Here is a 23,161-nt window from a genome sequence, read left to right on the forward strand (position 1 = left end):
TTTTTTTTCAGAGTTTTCGATACGATATAACTTTTTCTCGAATTTTCTTCGATTACGAGAATGATCGAATCGATGGATTATACGAGTCGAGAGAGAAAAGTTTATTATTTAAATTGGGATGTTAATTGAATGATCGCGGAAGAAAAGTTGGGTGTAGTAATATATAAGGCTACATCTTTTCTGTGCTTCTTGGAAAAGTTGGATAGAAAAGTTATAGGATAGGAAACGACACGTACACGTTCATTCGAATGTGTTAACTCGATGGTTAAACGTTCTCTTCGCCGTGCAACGTGTTAATATAATTATGGAACGTGTTTGGAACGTGTTGTTTCTTCTGGCCAGGTGAAAATAAAGGGAAAAGTTGGTACGCTGGAAAATCGAGGGAGCTTTATTAATTTATAAATAATTTATAAATTATTATAACATCTTTTCGTTTTTTATATTAATTTGGAATCGATTCGTGTAAATTTCGAAGAATTGGAATAATTGAATAATCGGGAGAAATGTTTGAATCATCGATTAATCAAAAATTAAGATCTCGTTAAGATCGATTTTCCGGGCGATGAAATTTCATTAACTTGGTTAATCTGTAAGAAAGTTTTAACCACGATTATAACTTACTTGCAACTAGTTATGATTGATGTATGGCGAACATTCCCAATGGTTTAAGGTTGAAGGTTAATCGAACGAACTATCTAATCTTGTTATTATAATGGTTTAACTTTGAGCTAGTTGAGAATTAGAGTGATGGATCAGTTTTATTGATCCGATTACTCGCAATTAGTTCAACTAAGAAATACAAGCCGTTTCATTTTTATCTCGATTATCAATTCTTCACGTATCTTAACAAATTTTTTTCCTCCTCAATGCCACAATTCAATTGTAATTTCATTCCTAATTTATTTAATATTTAATTAATATTTTTTAAAAAAATTTATTATACAAGCCAAAAATTTTCTCCAATTCTAGGATTAATTATTGACAAAAATTGCAAGTCCATTAATTCTGTAATATTTTGAGATTTTGAAATTAGTTTGTCCACATTTTTTTAAAAACAAAGTTCATATCAAAATTCTGTGACCAAAATTGAATATAAGCAATAAGCATTGAATCATATCTGGATTATTTCTTCTCATCTTGATGATTAGTGTATACAAATATATTCGTAGAACAAATTCATGAATCAATTCCAAGGGCTAAAACAAGCATGAAAGATAATAGATAAAAGTGTCGATCGAGGCCTGTTTATTAAGTTGCGAGCAATTTAAATTTGAAACGAATCGAGACAGAAATAGATTAAGCCGGTGGAGTGACAGAGACAGAGCACTTCGATTTAAACGCAAGCTTAAATCGTTTATAATTTAATAAATGAACCTTATATCTTATATCATATCAATTTATCAATTTTTTTTTTTTTTTTTTTACTTCTTAAGATCAATCCTTCAAAGATATCCCACGAATATATTAATATATTGTAGATAATACGTTATCGTATATAGTTACGTAAATACTCGTTCATTATGTTCTCCTGAATCAGAGATTAGAGGTCTTGAACCTCGATGTGAATATATATGTATGAACGTGTATGTATACATGATAAATGAACGTGTAAAATTCCATTCACATTACGACACTTTTTATCAAATTAACGTTGACATCCTTTTTTTTTTCTTTCATTGTTCAACCATCAATACATCAAGAATCATTTGTACGTGATGAATAGAAGGAAAAGATAATCAGAGTTGACTAATACTAATCGTACTAACCTTTAACATTCCAAATCCTAAGACTCCACCGACTACTTGAGACAAGAGATACACCAAACCTTCGGGAATAGTCTTCATTCCAAGCACAACCGATCCCACCGTGATGGCAGGGTTAATGTGAGCTAAACTGATGTGGCCAAGGGACTGGAAAAAGGCAGAGAATCGCTTGAGTGGACGTTGCTTGGTTTTTTTGAAACGTTTAATATTTCATTCTTAAGTTATTTAATAGCTATCTAACATTTTTTCTTTTGTTTTCCTCCTCTTTTATCATTTTCTTTTTAAAAAAGAAAAGACACATCAAAATTCTGCAAACAAAATTAATTTACATACAAGCATCCTCAGCATTTTGAGGTTAAATATCTTTAAAATGATAAAATTATTATTATTATTCATAAAACGAATTTGTATTTGAAAATCTTTTGGCTGGATTGATTAACATTTCTACAAGAGAATCTCCAACCTGAATCACAATCATCACAGCCAGGCCGAAGGTTAAGGCTATTTGGAAGTGAGAAGGAACGACACCAAGGCTTCCAACGCATCCCATACATCCAAGGAACACCAACATGGAAGTGCCAATCATCTCCGCCAGAGCAGTCAACACGGTGTTCTTCAAGGCCCCTTCGCCGTGCATCAATTTCTTAAACCCTGAAACATGAAACGCCATCTAGATGATCCATTTTCTTAGACGTAACTGCAGTTGATTTTTCTCTTTTCTTGTGCTTGATTGGAAGTAATATTTTCAAATCTTTTTTGAATTCTGATTCTCTTTTTCTTTATATTCAAAGAAAAAGAATTGAAACACAAGATTTTTTCTCTGTTGTGTTTTTTGTTCTGTTGAAATAGCGTTTCAGTTTCCAATTCTCTCAAGAAAAATAGAAAAAAAAAAGTAAAAGTTGAATAGCGAGAAGATCGTTTTGATATCCTTGAAGAATATGACACAACATAATTATATTAGAATAAATAAATTATAAAGATCGTTTCCTTTTATAATATTTAAATAATTAAGTATCTTCTCATGTAAAATAATATAAGATTATGATATAATATAGAGAGAATATTAATATTCTTGATATTCTTGAAGAATAGAGATGTAATTGTATTAAAATAAACAAGTGCTGAATTATTATTAAATATGATCTCTTTCTGGATCCATATTGAGAATCACTGGACTAGAATATTGATATGTAAATTTATCTGATGTAACGATGAGAAAATGTTTTATTTCAAAGTGGTAAATTGCAAGTCTGATTTCATTATGTAACGCGTATGTAATAACAAAATATGTAATTTATCTAATTTATTCTGAATGATACATGTGAAGCGATAATGAAAGAATATACTAAAACAAGATTTATACAAAATAGTTTCACTTTCAATTTTTTCAAATTCAGTTAAATACAACTATTTTCATTCTTCTCGTTCGAGCATTAACGATACAAAATAAAAATATTCTTTCTTTGCAAAATTTTAAATACTCATTTTTCTTCATTCGAATTTATTAATACAAAATTTTTTGCAAAACAAAATTTTTTTCAAAATTCGATCGAGTACAGGTGGTTTCGTTCGGATTGTGTCAATGATGTGCACACAAGATAAAAATATTCACTCGTTGCAAGATTTCGGAATAAATACAGGCAGTTTCATTTTTCTCGTACGAATATTTTATCTTTTCACTCATAAATTTCACCGCTATATAACAACCGCTCGATGCGATAGAGATGTACTCTTTTGTCGTATGAAAATGTTTCTTCCAACGCTCGTCAACGTGGTAGACATTTTCCACGATGTTGGCGACGTTTATCATGTATAGGAGACACGTCAAACGACCGCTCGTAATAGCGTTCTCGAGACCTGACTCCCGACAGGTGTTGACAAGGACAGAGAGAGAGAGAGACGTTCTCGTCGAGGCTCTCGCCTTTTCTGGACGAGGTAAAACAGCCGTTGGTAGCGGATGAAAAATTAATAAATCTATTTTTCCTCTGTCTATCCCCGGTGCAAGATATTCGACGACTCGAAAAATCGTTGAATTATAAATTCTCGGACTTGGACTGGTTATTCTGAGAACGTGATACTTGGAGGAGAAAGAAAGCGTTGAAATATATACAGGAAGATATTCAGACGATTTTGTCGTGCCATTTTTTTTATTTTATTCTCTCTCTCTCTCTGTCCAATATAATGTTTCTCTCGCAAATTCTCTTTTTTTTTAAATTTCAATTCATCATCGATGTCACGATTTTTTTCGAATTTTCGACGAATCCTTAATACACATTTCGATTTATTTCTTTTGGATTTTCGTTTGCGTGGAATATACATTTTTTACAGAAGAAAAATAAAAGAGGACATTTTGGCGTAATTTTGAAACGATAAATGATTCAGGATTTTCAACATGGAGAGATAAACTTAAATATTTTAAAAAATTTAAAATTTTAATATTCCAGTAGTACGTGAATTTATTATATATATATATATAGTCGGAGAATAATTTCGTAAATTAAAATTCAACGGTTGAAAAACGATATGTGATATTATATTATTATTATTATTATTTTAATTCATACGTATAAAATTTTTATAGAGCGAATATTTTTTTTTTTTTTTTTTTTGCCCCTCTGCCGCGAAAAATATTCGTATTTTCGACTGGTGACACGTTTCTTACGGAAGTGTACACATCTGTTCATTTATCATTCGAACGCTGTAAATTCTCAGCCTTCACCAACTTTATAAATAAAATCGTGAAGAAATAAATTACAAACTGCCGCCGCACTTTCATATTTTTCAATTATATTCTCAAAAAAGAAATTGACTGCTTGTGATACCTTAAAAAAAAAAAAAAAAAAAAAAAAAAAACCCTCTAAAATATTATTATTATTCCGAACAAATTATCGTTCATGAAACACTCGACGAAATAAATTCTTAAAATTAAATTCTTCCGATTTTAAAAAAAAATTTTTAAAATCGGTCTTATCAGCTTTCTTTCAATCGACATTTTTTTCAAATTGTTCGCAAAAGACTTCTGATACCGTGCCATTGAATTCTGTTTACACGTATACATCTATATGCAAATTATAATCGATTATTTACATAAATTATTTACATAATAACAAGCAGCTTGGCAACCGATTGTGGAAAGCTTATCTCGAAAAGTCATTTCCTCGTCGAATTAAATACGTTGCAGAAATTAATTTCCTTTTTTTTTTTTTTTTTTTAAAAAAAGACGCGTAACAAAGAGAATAAAAGATACCAAAAATTTCCTTGATCCATCGATAATAAATGAAAAAATTGTTCGAAAAACGTTATCCTAATATATATATTTACTTCAAGGTTATCAAAATTGGTGAAAAGATAATTTTTGACGAGTTCATACGTACATGGTCAACAACCTGATACACTACACGTATAAATATAATGGATATCATTATCACGAAACGATGCGTACACGTGCGAGCAGATAAAAAATATTTTGCAAATAGTTAAGAAAAATTGAAATTCGTTATAGTAAAAAAAAAAAAAAGAAGCATTTCGAGAACCGAGCACAGAGGAGCAGAGAGGAAGAAGCACTGTGAGGAAGAATTGTAATCGAGTCGAGTTCAGAGAGGAAGTCTTCTTACCGCAATTCCAAACCATTCCGTCTCGATGCTTTCTCTCTAACCAGCGGCACCACCAGTTATACGTGAACACGGAACCACTTCCACCGATGAAATAAGCAGCGGGAAGCGATAACCTGCGTTGTTAACTTCTAACCCGCAAAAGACAATGTGCATCGTAGATACGCATCGATACAACTCTGTTGACGGTTGATTAGCTACGCTGCCGCACGAAAATTGCTCAACCGAATGACGGCTACCAGAGTAAATAACACTTTACGCTCGCGCTTGACAATCGGAATGCAAATACTGCTCCCTTCCAATTTTATTTTCCTCGCTTAGGATCAATATTTTTCGAACAGTATACACGCATACGTGTCACAGGGGAGAGAGAAAAAAATTTTAAATCCGTTTTAACGCTTTTTTAACGAATCATAGATACTTTGAAACATCCTGTATATGTACGTATAGTATATATATATTCGTTAATCATATTCGTTTCCATTACCATAAGGAATATACGGAGGCGAATAATATCGTTTGGTAAAGCTGGTTATCTTCAATAATTGTCAAGTTTAATTTTCAATAAATCTTTCGCTCGAAGATAAGGTAAAAAATAAGAAAAAAAGATACAAAGACGCCGCTCATGACCCGGTTATTGAAAATCATGACGGTGGGAAACGATCCCACCGTTGAAATTTCCTGGAATCGGTTGTAAATTCGTTTTACGACCGGCACGCCTCTGGAAAACGTAGAATTTCAATGGCAAGCAACCGTTTCGCACTCGGGAATTACAAGCGCGTAACGATAGATCGGGATAAGGATCGATCGTAAATCAGTACCGTCACCTTGCCACGCGCAAGGTAGCAGCCGTGTACATAGCCGGAGATAACGTCAGATGCAGGAGGATCCAAAGTCAGAGGAGCAGATCACTCGACACGAGTCCACGAGAACGTTGTTCTCCTCTTATGTCGTGCGCAATTTCGCAACGCGTTGGAAGTCGGGAGATATCGAATACTTCCGTCAACGCGCTACAGAACGTTTCAAAATTCGTGCATTCGTGATTTAATTTTAATTAACGGATGTGACTCGATGCTTCTTGATTTCGAGGTTAAGGAATCTCGATCATTGAGAATTTTAATTCGGTTGTTTCACGGAGCGTTTCAAAATTTGTGCTTCCAATCGATTTTGAAGACAAAGATGAAATAAACCGTTTTGTTAGAAAATTGATTATCGAGAATTTTCAATCGTTTATCACGAGGCGTTTAAAAATTTTATGATTAAATTCGAGACAAAGAATGGTGAAATAAAGAATGCTTCCACTTTCACGAACACGTTTCCGGTCATAAAAGAGTCGAATAATTATAAATATTCTCATAATTATATATATATATATATAACGGTTCAAAGTAAAAACTACGGAGTACACGTCAACGTGATTAATCAATTAATGATCTTTTCATAGATATTTCCAATCAATACAATTGTAAATGTGTCAACGACTTTTATTATACAGAACGTTTCAAAATAAGAAATTATAGAAAAGTAACGTGACTATTAATCAAATGATTCTACTGTATAGAATGTTTCAAAATAAAAAAATTATAGAATACGATAATTAATCAATCATCGTTTCATAGACACATTTTCATTATAACGACATTCAACGATTATAAATATGTCAATGACTTTTAACCTTATACAGGACGTTTCAAAATAAAAAATTAAAGAATATATAGCAACAGGACAATTAATCAATTCTAATCGATCCTTTCACAACCACGTTTCTAGTCAATGTTATAGTATCGAATGATTATAAAAGTGTCATCGATTTTTGTTACTATACAGGACGTTTCAAAATAAAAAATTAGAGAATATACAGCAATATAATTAATTAACGATCCTTTCATAACTACGTTTCTAGTCAATGTTATAACATCGAACGATTAAAAAAGTCATCGATTTTCATTATTATACAGGACGTTTCAAAATAAAAAGTTACAGAATACACAGCAACACGATAATTAATCAATGATCTTTTCACAGGTACGTTTTCAATCAATATAACATCATCGAACGATTATAAATATACCAATAATTTTCGTTACTATACAGGACGTTTCAAAATAAAAAATTAGAGAATATATAGTAACGGAACAATTAATCAACGATCCTTTTATAATTATGTTTCTAGTCAATGTTATAACATCAAACGATTATAAAAGTGTCATCGATTTTCGTTATTATACAGGACGTTTCAAAATAAAAAGTTACAGAATATATAGCAACATGATAATTAATCAATGATCTTTTCACAGACACGTTTTCATTATAACGACATTCAATGATTATAAATATGTCAATGACTTTTAATCTTATACAGGACGTTTCAAAATAAAAGATTATAGAATACACAACAACGTGACAATTAATCAATGATCTTTTCAGAGACACGTTTTCAATCAATATAACATCATCGAACGATTATAAACATGCCAATGATTTTCGTTACTATACAGGACGTTTCAAAATAAAAAATTACACAGTACAATACCAATACGACAATTAATCAGCGTTTCACAATCACTAATTTCTAATCAATATTACATCATCGTACGATCATAACACGACTTCCGTTACTATACAGGACGTTTCAAAATAAAAAAAATTATAAAGTAGACAGCCAACGCGACAGTTAATCAACGATCGTTTCACACACCCGTGTTTCAATGTTACAACTGTCGAACAACCTTGTAAAAAAAAAAAAGGGGCGAATCGCGTTTTTTTTCGCGCCGAAAACACGCGGTTACTCGTATTTTCGCTCGCGAATTCGTTCTTTCGACGGTGAATACCCGGAAAGTAATCAGAGTGCACGTTCATCGGAAGAGTGGCCGGTGATTGATGCGGCTGTTCGGCATCGCTATCGATCCCCAGACCCGATGAAAATATCCATACTATCCGTGGAAATTGGATCCATATTCCCTCCCCCGTGGATCCTCACGGACCTCGTTATCTACAATTACCCAAAATTCCTGGCCAACGCCAAAGGGAAACAATTTCATCGTTATCGAACGGTCAGATCGATACGACGATGACGCCGCCCGTCGGCCCATCCTTGGATCCCGATATTTTACGCATCGGATTTTCAAAGTAGCCGGCCATGAATATTTAACCAAATTTCAATGTTCGATTAACTCTTTCGCACTAATTAGGATAATTATAAAATATTTATGCAGTCAATCCTCGACTATAACGCGTTCATTATCGATACAAAATGTTTTTGCGATTTACCACGCTCGTTGGGTAATTATAATAATTGCATATAATATCGGAAATGCCAAATTTCGTTGTTGTTGTTGTTGTTGTAATTATCGTTCGCTATGAAAGTTATATAATAATAACCGTGTAAAAAAAAAAAAGAAAAAAGAATTTTGCAGGAATTTTTATGCGCTTTTTAAAGACCATTTAAGCGCCCCTTTCTCGTAACTCGAATAAATTATCGATTTAATAGTGGTAATATTATTATATTAATAGACAATATTGATTGAAAAAATTAGCAAATGTCGATTCATCTTTTCAACAAAGTGATTACACGACTCGTGAAACAATTATCTCCCTGCGATCGTTATTTTTTTTTCATATTTAAAAGTAATAAATTTTAATTAACAACGCCACTTTAGCTTTTTATCCCCGGCTTAGTTAAAAACTTTTCGTAAATATACAACGGTTATAAATGATAAAGCTTCAAGTTTAAAATTTCCGATATATCCATAATTTCGTTTCTTTCGGCTTGCACCGTGAAAAATCGGATTAATGGAATTCAAATCGTTGAATTATATAAGTAAGAAAAAGAAAAATCATTCTCTTTAGAAGAACGATAGAAATAATATTTTCGAAAGGAATAATTGGATTCTGAGGCAGGCAAACTTGTGCAACGATGCATTCCCTCGTTCGCTTTTGCGAAGCGGCGAACAGGTAATTGCGATCCACTGGATACATCGTAATTGCGTGTAATTTATGCCAGTCGTATTGTTCCACTTGCCCACTAGCGCCACCATCTTCTTATCCCGCCATAACTCGTTGTTGTTGAACCTAACCTTCTCTCCGCTTCGACTTTCACTTAGTTTCGCGTAAAAGATTCTCTCTCTCTCTCTCTCCACGATTTCTTTGCACGAGCATCCTCTCGTGAAGAAAGAAGAAAGATCGATAGAAGAAAGGTCACGAGCTTGATTCTATTCGATATAATATTGTAATATATTATTATCAAGCTGTTCATTTGGATTTTCATAGATTCTGTGTCGAAGAAAATATCGACAAGGAAACTCTTTTTCGAACTTTCGCTTCAATTCCATGTGAAAAAAATTTTCAAGAATCCTTCATACAGGTTCTTGAGAATACAGATCGTTAAGAGTTTTGAACTTGTTTTTACTCGAGTGGACTTGTTTCATTACACTTAATTATCGTTATTAATCTGTATTATCTAATCTTTTCATTGATTCGATTCAAAAGAATTGTCAAGATTCGTTGGTACAATTTAGAAAAACACGATCGATAAGAAAGAACGCAAACATGTCGATGTCTTATCTTCCATCTTATCCGATCTTTCTCTTGCAAATTATTTATAAACTTCTCTCGATAACGATCGATCGTCACGAAGAAAAAAAAAGAAACCAATAAACGATATTTCTATTTTCGATCGCATTATTATTTATTCATCAACAATTCATCAATAAATCGTTCACATTTTAACGGAAGATCCTTCTTTAAAAATTACCATTAAAATCAATTTTAAAAAAAATGTCTCTCGCGAATCGATACGAGGAACAATTTATTTCTCTGGCTAGCAATAAAATAAAATTTCGCGTGAACACCGTATATTTCGCTCTTGTTTTCACGTGACACGGTTACCAAGTTACGTGACGTTTCCCATAAATAGAAGATCGAAAAAATATCGAGGACGGCGGCGAGGCCAAAGGAAGAACTAAGGAAAATCCGATCATAAACTCTCCCATTGTCTCGAAGCGGAGGAAAGTTTCTACTCGCTAAGTAGCACGGTTCCTAGCAACGATAACAATCCCGTTTACGCGGGAAGAAGAAGAGGAAGAAGAAGCTTGCAAAGTCTTATCTCGGAGAAAAGTAATTAATAGCGGCCTACGTGCTTGGCCACGCCCCCTAGATCACCATCACATGCTCTTATCTCCATCCGTGTGTCCTTTCGCCCGAAGAAACGAACTGAAATCCACTCGATTCCGGTCCAATTCCTGTCAATGTAAACAGACCTTGACGCCACATTCTACATTACCCACTGAACAAACGTCGTTTTTGAGAGAGCTGTCCTCGAGCCCATAAGCGGTGGCAGCCAATCCGGACACAATCGGTTAATTCCATCCCATCGAGAGATTATGTGGCAATTAGTATAATCTGCCTATTAGAAGGAGGGGGAGGGGATGAATAGCGTAGTCGATATAGCGTAGATCATCATCGTGCTCGAATTGACTAATGGCTCGTGTCGCCGATTCAACAAGTCTCAAATTCGCTTTTCAGAGTGATACAGAGATGTTGAATCGTTTCTTCGAAAAAAAATTCGATTCGATATTATTGATTTTTCAATATTACACGAGGTAATAATAATCTGTGGATAAAAATTACGAAATCTGTGGCAAGGACATCGGGTGAAAATGTTATCGGGTAATCCCCTCTCGACCGATAACACAATTTCCCCTATTTATTTGAATCGAGAGAGGGGGAAAGAAAGAGAGAGAGAAAGAGAGAGAGAGATAAAAGGCGGACTCGTAACTTTCGAGATAAAAAGACATTGGATACATATTATTGGAAGATGTATGCGTGTAAATAGGAATGTGGAGAATGTCAGATTCGATTCGGTGTGTAGTGTGGAAAAATCCCCGAGGAAAAGAATTGTTGGTGAATTTAATTACAGGGTGTAGGTTAAGCGGATAGTCGGATTCATTGATAATCGTATTTCTTTTTTCTTTTTTTTTTTTCTTTTTAGAAAAAACTGAATTATCATCGAAATATGAATGATATTAATATTTTTATGGACGATGATCTCTCAGTTTATCAATTATGTCAATTATATCTCGTTCGGATTAATCAAGTTAATTGTATACAAATTCAATTGATTAATCGGGAAACGAGTTGAATTATATAATCTGAAATTTTGATTTTTTTTCATGGGAACAAGAATACTAGAGAATTGAAATTAAAATATTCTTTCAGACGAGTTAAAAAAATTAATTACGATTTAAAATATTTGAATAAGATTAATCGTGGCATCTTAAAAACGATAAAAGAAATTAAGAAAAATAACGAAAGTCAAAAATCTGATCGATATTAAAATAAAAAAAAAAAATGTTGAACATTTCCTTAAAATTCAAGAAATTTTGAGTCCCGGAAGCTTAAAATCTTTTTCGACTCTTTTGATAATTCGAATATATCAATAAATTAAAATAATATTATGAGAAAATTTCCACTCATCTTTAATAAATATCAATAGGAGAAGTCTTATTTCAAAAAAGAACGGGAAGATGAAGGTCAAAGTGGCGCTAGTATCGTTATGGCCACCAATTGGAAAATTTTTCTAACTTTTTTTGTCAATACCTATATTGATATTCATTCCCTCGGTGACTTATTTTAAACAAACTTATCTATCAGCAACTGTGTCATCACGAACGATAACGTTATTTCCATATTGTATTCGATAAACGTGGAAAATAAGCGAATAATCAGATCCAATCGAGACCGATATTTTATAACCGATCGTATTTTTATGTGCGACTTACTTTTACTTAAAACGAAAAAATATTAAGAAAGAAGCTATTCTAAATGTTATTATTTTACATGCATTTTCTATGAGCATTTTAAATCGGTACAAAAATAGATCTAACTTAAAATAGAAACACTAGCTTAAATCTATTGCTGTTACTTTGATCATTTTTTAATTGTATTTCTCTTGTATTTTTCACATTTATACCATACGATATTATTATGTTAATTATTTATTATTTCCAAAGTAATTTTTATATAAATAGAATAAGTATTTTAACGATAGATATATTTAAATAAAAAAAAATCACTAAAAATATTCACTATACAAATTATATTATATAGAAAGAAAAATAACTAGTATATTAAAAACTATTCAATTTAAGATACCACGTATTGGAAATCCGTAGATACATCAAATCAAATCGAAAAGCTAATAAAATTAATACCATTTAAAATCATTTAATGATCACGTGTTATTATTATCAATATTATTAGAGATATCAAAAATTAAAAAATTCAATTTTTTATTTTTCTACGAATCTTTAGGAATTCCAATCTTCCACGAATCGTATATTACTTTCGATAAGTATTCTTTAAACAGATAAATACATATGTATATTCATTTTATTCGTGATATTTCTCTGCCGATAAAAAAGGAAATTGAAACTGGAGTTTTGATTCAACTGAAAATCAAAGTAACCCCGGCTCGAATTGAAAACGAAGTTAATTTAGACGCACCTCTGATCTCTGAACTATCACGATAACCAGAGGAGGAACCGGTTTCAGAACGATACCACTTGCTCGATCGTAAAAAGAAAATATAACGGTCGGTAGAAAATTGTGTGTGCCATGGAGCAACATTGTTACGCAATCAAAAGTTTGATCGCGCGATGCAGCGCTATGCTATCGAGCTAGCTTGCACTCGGCCACGTGAGCAATTGGCAAATACTCGATTCTGTATACCAAGCGATATTTTATTTTCCCACTTTTCTTTCCTTTTTCTCTCGAAAGATTCGTTTCCTTTTTTCTTTTTCATTTTTCAAGGTGTTTATGAGTTAACGCTATTCTTCATCTTTCTTTTTTTTAAATTGTTCATTTAGGAAAAGGAGGGAAAAAGATGATCTAGTTTTATTCTTACAAAGAAATTATGAATTTTGTGTTGTGTTAAATTTATTAAATTGATGAAAAGGATTTTGATGAAATTTTTAATTTATATAATTATGATATGTAAATATAAAATTTAATTTAATTTAATTTAATCATTTTATTAAAATCAACTCTGTAACGAAGAATTTCAAAACGTTGAAATTATCGTTAAAAATTATGTACTTTTCGTTCCAGTCAATGATAATTTTTTTCTATTTTCATAAAAGAGATATTCTAAAATATTAAATAAAATCGAGATAAAAGCATAAAATCATATTCCGTTTCCAAGTCATGCATTAATTCTACTATAAATAAAATGAATATACCATTATTCTACTAAAAATTCGAAATTTTAATCGATATGTGCATAAATTCTTCTAACTTGATTATAAATAAAAATTTCTTTTGCCTTTTTGTTTTTCAGTTTCGACGATTAAAGAAAAACCAAGAAATAAGAAGAAGCATGTATAATTCAACTCGATAAATGTTTTTAGTGAAATACATAAAACATTCTTGAAATAAAAGTATAATACACGTGCTCGCAAAGATACTTATTTCTTATGAAAATATAATTATTCATCGATGTGCAATTTTGATCTGTTTCGCTAATGAAATATTTCAAGGTCAAGAAGGATAAGAAAATACAAATCGAATTGAATTCGATCTATTGCTTTACGTAATCATATTATTGTTTTTTACGATCAATCTTCGACATCTGTATCATATGTAATAAACAAATGTTAATAATTGCATTGCGGATGATTATGTTACCTTGATCAGATTTACGACCATAAATGAACATTCAACGACTCGAGTTTGAATAATAATTTTGATTATGGAAATATTATACAATTTTGAATTTAAAAATTTTTGAAAAAAAAAAAAAAAAAGAACATGGTTTAACATGATTTAACATAATCATAAAATTTATTTATTTATTTTTATTATATTTAAATATTCTAAAAATATTATATTATATTTTTATATGTAATGTTTTATATTATATTGTTTTGATTATTTTTTTATCTGATATTTTATATCTGAATGCCATTGTTAGTCACAAAGTAGTCAGAAAATATAAATATCATGCTTTTCTCGTGTGATCACCAATTGTTAAATCAAATATATATCATTTGTTAACATAAGTGTCAAAGTCTGAACAACGAATGTGCAAATGTATATGACTAATTGTGATAACAAAGTAAGATTAGTCAACAGAATTTGATATCAAATAATTTAAAATCGTGACATTTTTTTGTCATTATAATAATTAATTTTCACAGAAATATAAGGAAACATTAACTAATATGTGTCTTAAAATTATTCTCAAAATATTCTTTCTTTTCAAAAAAATGGAATCTTATGTATAAAAATATTATTTGCAGTATATGAAATAATGATATGAAAACAACAAAAATTGAGAAATACTATATATTAGATAAACATAAATTAAACAGTAAAGAAGAAATTGAAACTTAAAAAGAAAGCAATGTATAAACAAATTTTCTCTGGCATGAAACATAAAAAAATTAATTTTTAGTTCTTTTTAAAGTAAAACTGAGATAACTTCTAATTTTAAAAAACTTAAATTTTATGTAGAACTTAAAGATTGTATAAAATATTTCGCTAAACTGGAAAAAATTTGTTTCACAAAAATTTTGTTTTAATTATCTTTCAAATATCTGTTATTTATATAGATACATTTTGATTAGTCAAAAATTATGAAACAAACTGTGGCAAGAATTTCTAGTCTTACTGTATTCGTGATTGGCATCGATTTTAGTACAAACAGACATATAAATTGTCTTGAAAGTACAAAATGTGTAAAAATAGAACTTTAAAAAGCAAAAAAAATTTCATTTCAAAATAAAATCTCTGTTCTGTTTTAAGTTAATAACGCGTTCAATACATACACAAACCAAATCATAAGATATTATCGAAAAACAGACACTTTCGAATTTTATTATAAAAACATTGTTATATACACGATCAGTATCCATGCTTCAGTATTTCATTTCGCAGTTTAAATTAAACAATTTATATTCTTCTTTCTTTTTTTTTCGTCAACATTCATCGAATTTTTCTTTGAATCAATTTCCAGTTTTTTTAATCAAATGAAAGTTTATCATATATATGATTATCATATATTATGATTTAATATTGTATGACTTCTTTCTTTAATTTGCTCATTTTTAAGCTTAGAATTTCAATAAGAACATAGAAAATATTTATTATTTATATTTATTATATTTAATGTACAATATTTTCAATGCAAATAACAAAATATTTGATCAAAACGAGCGAGTCACTGAACTCATGGCTAATATTACCAAATCTAACCTACAAAACAGGAATCTATTGATCCACCTTATAAATTTATAATTTTTTACTTTTATTCATATTTCCATCAATATATATAATATTTTTAAGAATAAACTGATAAAAAGAAACTAGATAAGAAAACTTTACAAGATTTTTCCATATAATATTTTAAAAATCACATTGAATTGTTTTTTTATCTAGTAGTCTGGTAGAAATTTTACTAATTATATAAATCAATTATATAAATAATAAAAATCCACTGATATTTTTAACTTGTGCTATAATATATAATATATAAATATGATATATAAATTGATATAAATTAATATAAAATGATATTAACCTATTCGAATATACCATGCAATTACGTCAATGAAACATAATCAAATATTCAATCATTGTGCACTAATTAAATATATTTGATAATAGATTTACATAAATTTTTTCATACAAATTGTAAGAATATTATTAACTTACTGACTTGAAACTAATAAATCAGAATAATAACTGATATTTATCGTCTTATGAATTTGCACCTTATGCTCTATCTAAACTAAAGGAATAATCAAAACAAAATAAAGTGAAGTATATATACATACATACAAAGTATTAAACAAAATTTTAAAATATCTATCCACTTGATAAATTATCGCACAATATTATACATATTTAACACATAGACTGCCATATATAGGTTACATTTGGCCATTGAACTTTTCATTTAAATCACAGATGTCTCTACCAAATTATTTATGCAGTATATCAATGATGATACGCATGAAATTGATATTTGTATGAAAATAAAACTTAATACTTTATAAATGACCTACTTTCTAATATTTTGAGATATTTCGCTATGCAAATTGCATACGCTTTCTCCTTATATATAAATCAAACATTAAAAAATTTAAGAAAACGATCGTTTTAAATTTTTATTCTTTACTATGAATATCTATATCTATATTGATATCTATCTACATCTATATTAATCTATGAATTAAATCAAATTCATATTAAATCGTATTAAATTTTAAATGAACAATAAATAAAGCTGTTAAATATTACATATAATTTAATTTATTTAAAAATATTTCAGAAATAATTTAAACATTTTTACTAATTTTTATAATTTCAAATTCATTTCACCATGCTCAAAATCGATATTGCTTTCATATAATGTACAATTTACAATATTACATATTTAAAAATTCATCGTGTGTTCAACCTAACAAATATTAAAAAATTCTACATTATCTATAAAAATTTGAATTATCGTTATAAATAAATATATAGTCCATACCAACAACAAAGAAAAATTACATGGATACAATTTGATTGATTTTATCCATGACTTACCTGAGCGCAGATCGTTAGAGGACATGATCGCCAGAGCCGTACCACACAGTCACTGTATGTACTGACGCGCGGCCAGAGATCGAGAGGTGATGATCGAGAGGTAACGATCGAGAATCGATTGAAAGGCACGATGGAGAAGCACAGTGCACTGCACCGTCACTCGTCCCGATTGTTTGTGAACGGATACGATCGTACGCACTTTTATCGCCACGGCACGTGGTCGCTTCGACGAGTTGATTCAGTGCCCAACCTTTCTCACTCCACGTAGTTGCCCCACCACCATTTCGTTTACTCGCGTGCGCGGTAGCGTCAGCGCGCGCGCATTATCGCGTCGTTTATTTTCGAATGCCAAATAAAGCGAGGTTATTTTTGCCGCGTGCAACAAACTCGAAACTGTAAACAATTTAGATGCACCATCTGCGGGAGAATTGGTGAACCGTGGAAAAGAAATTCGCGGGAATGTGGGTGGTTTTCAAATACAATTTTGGAGAAGAAAAATGTCACTTGAAGGTATTAAAAATTTAATATAGATAGAATAAATTAGACTTGAAATTGATAATATTAGACGCTTAAATATAAATATTGAATGTGTAGTAAATATATAGAAATGTATATAATAAAAACTTGAAATTTAAAAAGTTTACAATCCTAGTTAAAAGTTCTAACCTCTAAATTTTTTTCCATTTTTGTGAAACGAAAATAAAATAAAATAGATCATTATAAAATATCGAAACAATGAGAAAATAGGATAAATATGATGGAAAATAATGGATTTTTTTAAAATATATCAAATTTATTTATTTTTGTCTTCATATCCAAAAATACGAGATCGCGATTTTAATAAAAAAGAAAATATCGAAGAATTCTGAAAAAATTCATCATTAAGAAAATGTAATATGAAATATATTATACAAATCATAGTTCCATTTATCGATGATTTATCTTAAATATTATATACATAATATTTTTTTCAAAAAAATATTTTACAATTTTTAATCACTCTGCCACTCATACTACTTTTTGGTATTTTTTTAAAATCATATTAATCATTGATTATTCGCACATAATCTGAATTCCACCATTAATTTTCGCGAGAAAAGAGAATATAAGAAGAAACGGCGATGGAAAAAGAAAAAAATCAGTCTACGCAACCGAGAACTCCTCGAGACCATTTCAATCTTTCACTTCCGCTTTGTGCAATACGATTAGGATTTCTCGCTCGAATTGCGAACATGGGCTATCGAAATGCGATTTTGCTCGCTAAAAGTAAAATGACAGTCGATTAACGTAGCTCAATCTATTTTCACATTTCTCTTTCTTGGTTTCAGTGAAATAGATTGGATAAAGGAATAAATAAAAAGGATGAAAGAAATTTCTTGTATAGAGAAGAAAATACAATACAATAGAAGAAATTGTATAAAACTTATGTGAATCAACGTTTTCAAGATCATTAGGATTTTGAAATTATTAATAGATTTGATTCGTAGAAATAATACGTGATTTTTTAATATTGAAAATTAAAGAATGAAAATAAAAATAATAATTAAAAATATTAGATAAGATATTTTAACCAAGGAAATGAACATTTGCGTCATCTTTAAATTAAAAATAATTCTAATTTATGAAAAGAAAATAGGATTGCACAATCTTTGCCTATTTTCATCTCTACCTACCATTATTTTCCTTCCTATTCTCTTTGTCCAAAATCAGTCTCGCTTCTCTTGTATAGAAATATATATCGATATATCATCGACGCCACAATTGCGCCACAGATTGGACCTAACCAGTAGACCCAATGATTTCTCCAATAGCCATTCCATATGGCTGGGCCCAATGTCCTTGCTGGATTGAGACTGCATCCGGTATAAGGAATGAAAATTAAGCAAAGCACCGTAATACAAAAACCAAATCTTATGGGCACCGAATCTGTGTTCTTTGAATTCCTATCGTCCCATAAACCGCACGCGAATAAAACCAGAACCAAGGTCGCTAAGAATTCCGCCATTATGCCCTGAAATATGTTCAGATTTGTGTGGATGTCGGTCATGCAGAAAGACGATGCTGTGTCTGGAGTAGTGGTGTACATTAGATTCACTGGGGTTATCACCTGGTGGAAAGAAAAAGTATGATGATTGATGAAATAGGCAAATGTCTTATTAAATTACATCATTAAGAATCAAACAGTGAAGTAAATTTTTAATATAATAATTATCTTTACTATAATAAATACACATAAACGGGAATGTAAAAATATATTTAAAACAAAAAAAGAATAGAAAATAAAGCATGTAAAATTTTGAAATAAAATAAATTAAAATATATTATGGATATTATGCAAGAATGTATAAATAGGAGAAAAATAATAAATTTAGAAAATAAAATATTAAAGCATTGATCTTTAATATAGCGTTTTACCTTAAGAAGGCCATAGCCTAACACTCCACCGATACATTGGGCAATAATATACAAGATTGACATAGATAAAGATTTTTTCCCTAAGATCAGTGCTGCTACTGTTATAGAGGGATTTATGTGTGCACCACTGATATGTCCAATGCTCTGTGAAAAATAAAATAAAAAAATTGGAAGGGGTATAAAATATATTTAAAATAAAAAAAAAGGATTTATGGAGGAATTTTATAATCGAAATGAACCAAAGATCTCTAAAGTAAGTTTTTATTTAAAAATAGAATAAAATAGAGCTTTAGAGGGAAAAAAGAGGTTGTACATGATTGAAATGGAATTGGACTGCCGGAAATTTAAAAATAAAATTTCAATTTAATCATTGACCTTTTGATTTTCTGTTTAGATTGGCTTGATTAGCAATTGTAAATAGAGGATGAGTTTTAGAAGTATCAAACAGAAAAGTCGAATTGAATCAACTATCTGAACTTCATTAACATCATTTCTTGTCCAACGAAACGAAAATTTAAACTAACATTGAATTAATTATAATTAAATCTTATGCGCCATGCAAATTCTGAACAAATATCAAAAACTGTTAATTAGAACATTGTAAAAGATTAAAATTCTTATATTTTTCTGCTCTAATTCTTTTTTAAATTAGATGATTCTTTTCACTTAAATTTATTAAATATTTTCTTAATCTCTTCTCTTATTAAAATTCATTTACATCTTTCAGAAGATAATAAAAATTCAATGAAATTTTGAATCATACACTCCAAAATACAATTGAAAAGTTAAAAACAAAATTCATTTTTTCTTATTTAAAAAAAAATAGCAATCTGAAATAATATAGAATCATTTTTCAAGACTTCTCACCTGTATAGCTATCAAGACAGCTAGTCCAAATGTTAAAGAGATTTGTAATACTGAAGGATTAATCCCCAAACTCCCAATGCAGCCTGCACATCCTATAAATACCAAAATGGCGGTGCCAATTGTCTCACTGAGGGCAATGGTAAATATTTCCCAATTGCTGACAGTTTCATCTGTCAAACTGTTCAAGCCTGGAACGAATAGAAAAAAAAAACAAATCTATGATTTTCTAAAACTAAAAATTGAATTCGATCTTGCTATAAAAAAATTTTTGTGAAGAAAATTTGATGCATCATCGTTGTAACACTTAAAATATGTAATACAAAATATTTAATAATTGCAGGAAAAATATTTCACTTTTGGTCATTTTTAAAAAAGATAGATTTCTTTCAAAAAATTTCCTAGATTACATAATAATCATATATTTTCTTAAAATTCAAGAACATATTTTTGCACAAAAAATATAAAGTATTTTTAACCGTATTTGAATACAATAACACGTTATTTTGTTAATCAAATTTATCGGCAAAAGAATAATAAAAATTCGTAAAATCATTTTCTTCATTTTCGATTTAAAATCCTAAAGAACTTTTTCGTGATGGTATATGAGAATACGGCTTATATAATACATCACTTCCCTAAGAGTTCGTGCGTCAAAGAGAATGAATTTTCCTTAACGCACGTGAAATTGAACGGTTCGAATAATTGTGAAAAATTATAAAACCAATTGCAGCCACAATTCTGCGGATGAATTTCCATTTAAATTTTTACCGCGCGTTACATAACCTAACATCTAGATCTCCCCAGTTAGGGAGATTGGGCGAAACGGCTTAGAAACATGGTAATGGGAGATGGTGGCCGATATCGTTGGCGCCAATGTAAACAGAGGCTTCGGTGGAATACAGATGTCAAGGAGATGGGTATTGGTCGAAGAAAGAGGTTTAACGAAGGGACACGCGGTGAATGCATAATGAAGAAACCGCGGCAGGAGAAAGGTGGAACATTAGAGGAGCCGCCGTGGCTTGATATTCGAGCCGAGATGGAATAATGCTCGCAAGCACGTGCGAGATTTTCGTGGCGCACGGTAGATCCACGCTCGATCGGCTGCAATTTTCTTAATTACGTCGGCAGCCCCTCCCCGACTCATTAAGGTAACCGTGGACGTGCACGATCGATGCCGTTTCCAGATGGAATTGCCCCTGGATCATGCGAAATTTCCTCTTTGCACCACTTGCACTACCATCTACAATCTTGTAGGGTAGGGCATTAGACGAGGGGTGGAAATGAGGTCTCTGGAAATTTATTCGCTATTCTGCTATTAGAATTGTTGTTTAATTGTGTTAAATTACGTTACTTTAAAATCATTCTATATATGAAATCTTATATACATATATATTTTGTAAGAAATGTGATAAGAATTTAATTTACCTTTGGTTTTCCTAAAAAGTTATATTTAAAAATTTATTTGAACGAATTGATGTTATGTTATTTTTAGGATATTTTGTAAATCTTGTGTAAGAGTGTTGAGGATCTTTGATTTGATATGAGGTGTTCTAAATAATCTGTTTGTATCTTGAATTAATTCATTTTGAAGCACTTTGTATGTGGAATCCTAGATTTGTAAAAAGATGTTGAGAATATTTATCCTGTGTATATGAAACTATGTGCTTATAAGGGAAACTAACTTACCTTTCAACACTATACAATCTTGAATTACTCACTTTTGTATTATTCTGTATATGAAATTACACTTATAAAAATGATTAAAAATTTGCAGAAATTTTGACTTTGATTACAGACTTTGAGAACAGATTACTCAAAATCAAATATATCTGAAAGTGGAAAATGAATTAAATTTTTTTATCGAGAAAATTCAATATGATTATGCATAGAAATATAAATTTGCAGAGTGATGATCAGTATTATAAAAATTTATCATCTCTTTAAAAAATCTCTTAGGATTGAGAAAATAAATAGTTTTAAAAGAAACTTAAAAAATTTTCCGAAATAAATGAATAATTAAAAAATTATATTTTTATAATCAATATATATTTTTTCGATAAGTGATGTAGCAAGAATTATATACTTTTATTTAACAATATCCAAGCCTGATTATAAGTATTTCTGTTCCATTTATCGCAGCGAGCCACTAATCTCGGGTCACTATTACGTATACATATATTAAGAATGATAAAATAATGCTATCAATGATGAAGAAATCAATAGCATAGGTCATATGAATTTCTGGATAAATGTGAAATATAGAATCTAAGATTTTTCATTCACAATATTTATAACATAATTATTATAAAAACTATATTAACATTGAATATATTTTACTAGATTCTTTTTTTTATTCAATCTCATTTCTGATATATTAAATAAAACAAGTTGATATAACTGATAATAAATGATAAAAAAAATTATTTATATTTTTCATATAATATGTAAAGTATACATATAAACTTCTAAATTTTTTAGTTCTATAATTTATGAGAAAGATTTTCTTGGAATATTAAATATGAATCACTATTAAAATATACCTCTTAAATATTTTGTTAAGTAATTTTCAAAATCTTCAGCAGTATTACGATAAATGAATTATTCTATGTATTCAGCCAAATCATCCACATAATTTCTGAAAATATATTTAATGAATCATTCTGTATACTTTAATAAATCAATTAACTTTGAATTTATCTTTTAACATATATGAAAAAAATCACTAAAAAAAAAAATCTATCATCGTTAAGGCAAAAATTTTTGTATATTTTATAAAGCTGTAATAAAAGAATCACAATTTTGGTTAGAAATTTCGAAACTCGTTGACAATTTTCAGATAACCCAATTTTATCCATAGATTCTCTCGTGTGCATAGTTAGACATAGGATATGCGGAAACACGTTTGGCCCAGAATTA

At 30.0% G+C, this 23,161-nt stretch overlaps 1 protein-coding gene across 4 annotated transcripts in view; it reads right to left on the reverse strand.

The window, feature by feature from the left end:
• The window catches only part of LOC551806 (aquaporin), a 34,204-nt gene that overhangs the window by 3,425 nt on the left and 7,618 nt on the right, over positions 1–23,161 (reverse strand). Inside the window, exons 3-6 of one of the 4 annotated variants that reach the window (XM_006563770.3) lie at positions 20,246–20,433; positions 19,379–19,522; positions 18,637–19,070; positions 17,885–18,223 (exon numbers count right to left, since the gene is read on the reverse strand). In XM_006563770.3, coding sequence (XP_006563833.1) covers positions 18,651–19,070; positions 19,379–19,522; positions 20,246–20,433 — 752 coding nt within the window. In that variant the 3' untranslated portion in view covers positions 17,885–18,223; positions 18,637–18,650. Of the gene's footprint in view, positions 1–1,766; positions 1,911–2,226; positions 2,415–5,377; positions 5,622–16,963; positions 17,320–17,884; positions 18,224–18,636; positions 19,071–19,378; positions 19,523–20,245; positions 20,434–23,161 lie in introns of those variants that run through there. The other 3 variants (XM_624191.6, XM_006563775.3, XM_026442515.1) reach the window with 3 other exon arrangements.

This window comes from Apis mellifera, linkage group LG8 (assembly GCF_003254395.2).
Source record: "Apis mellifera strain DH4 linkage group LG8, Amel_HAv3.1, whole genome shotgun sequence".
NCBI lineage: Eukaryota > Metazoa > Arthropoda > Insecta > Hymenoptera > Apidae > Apis > Apis mellifera.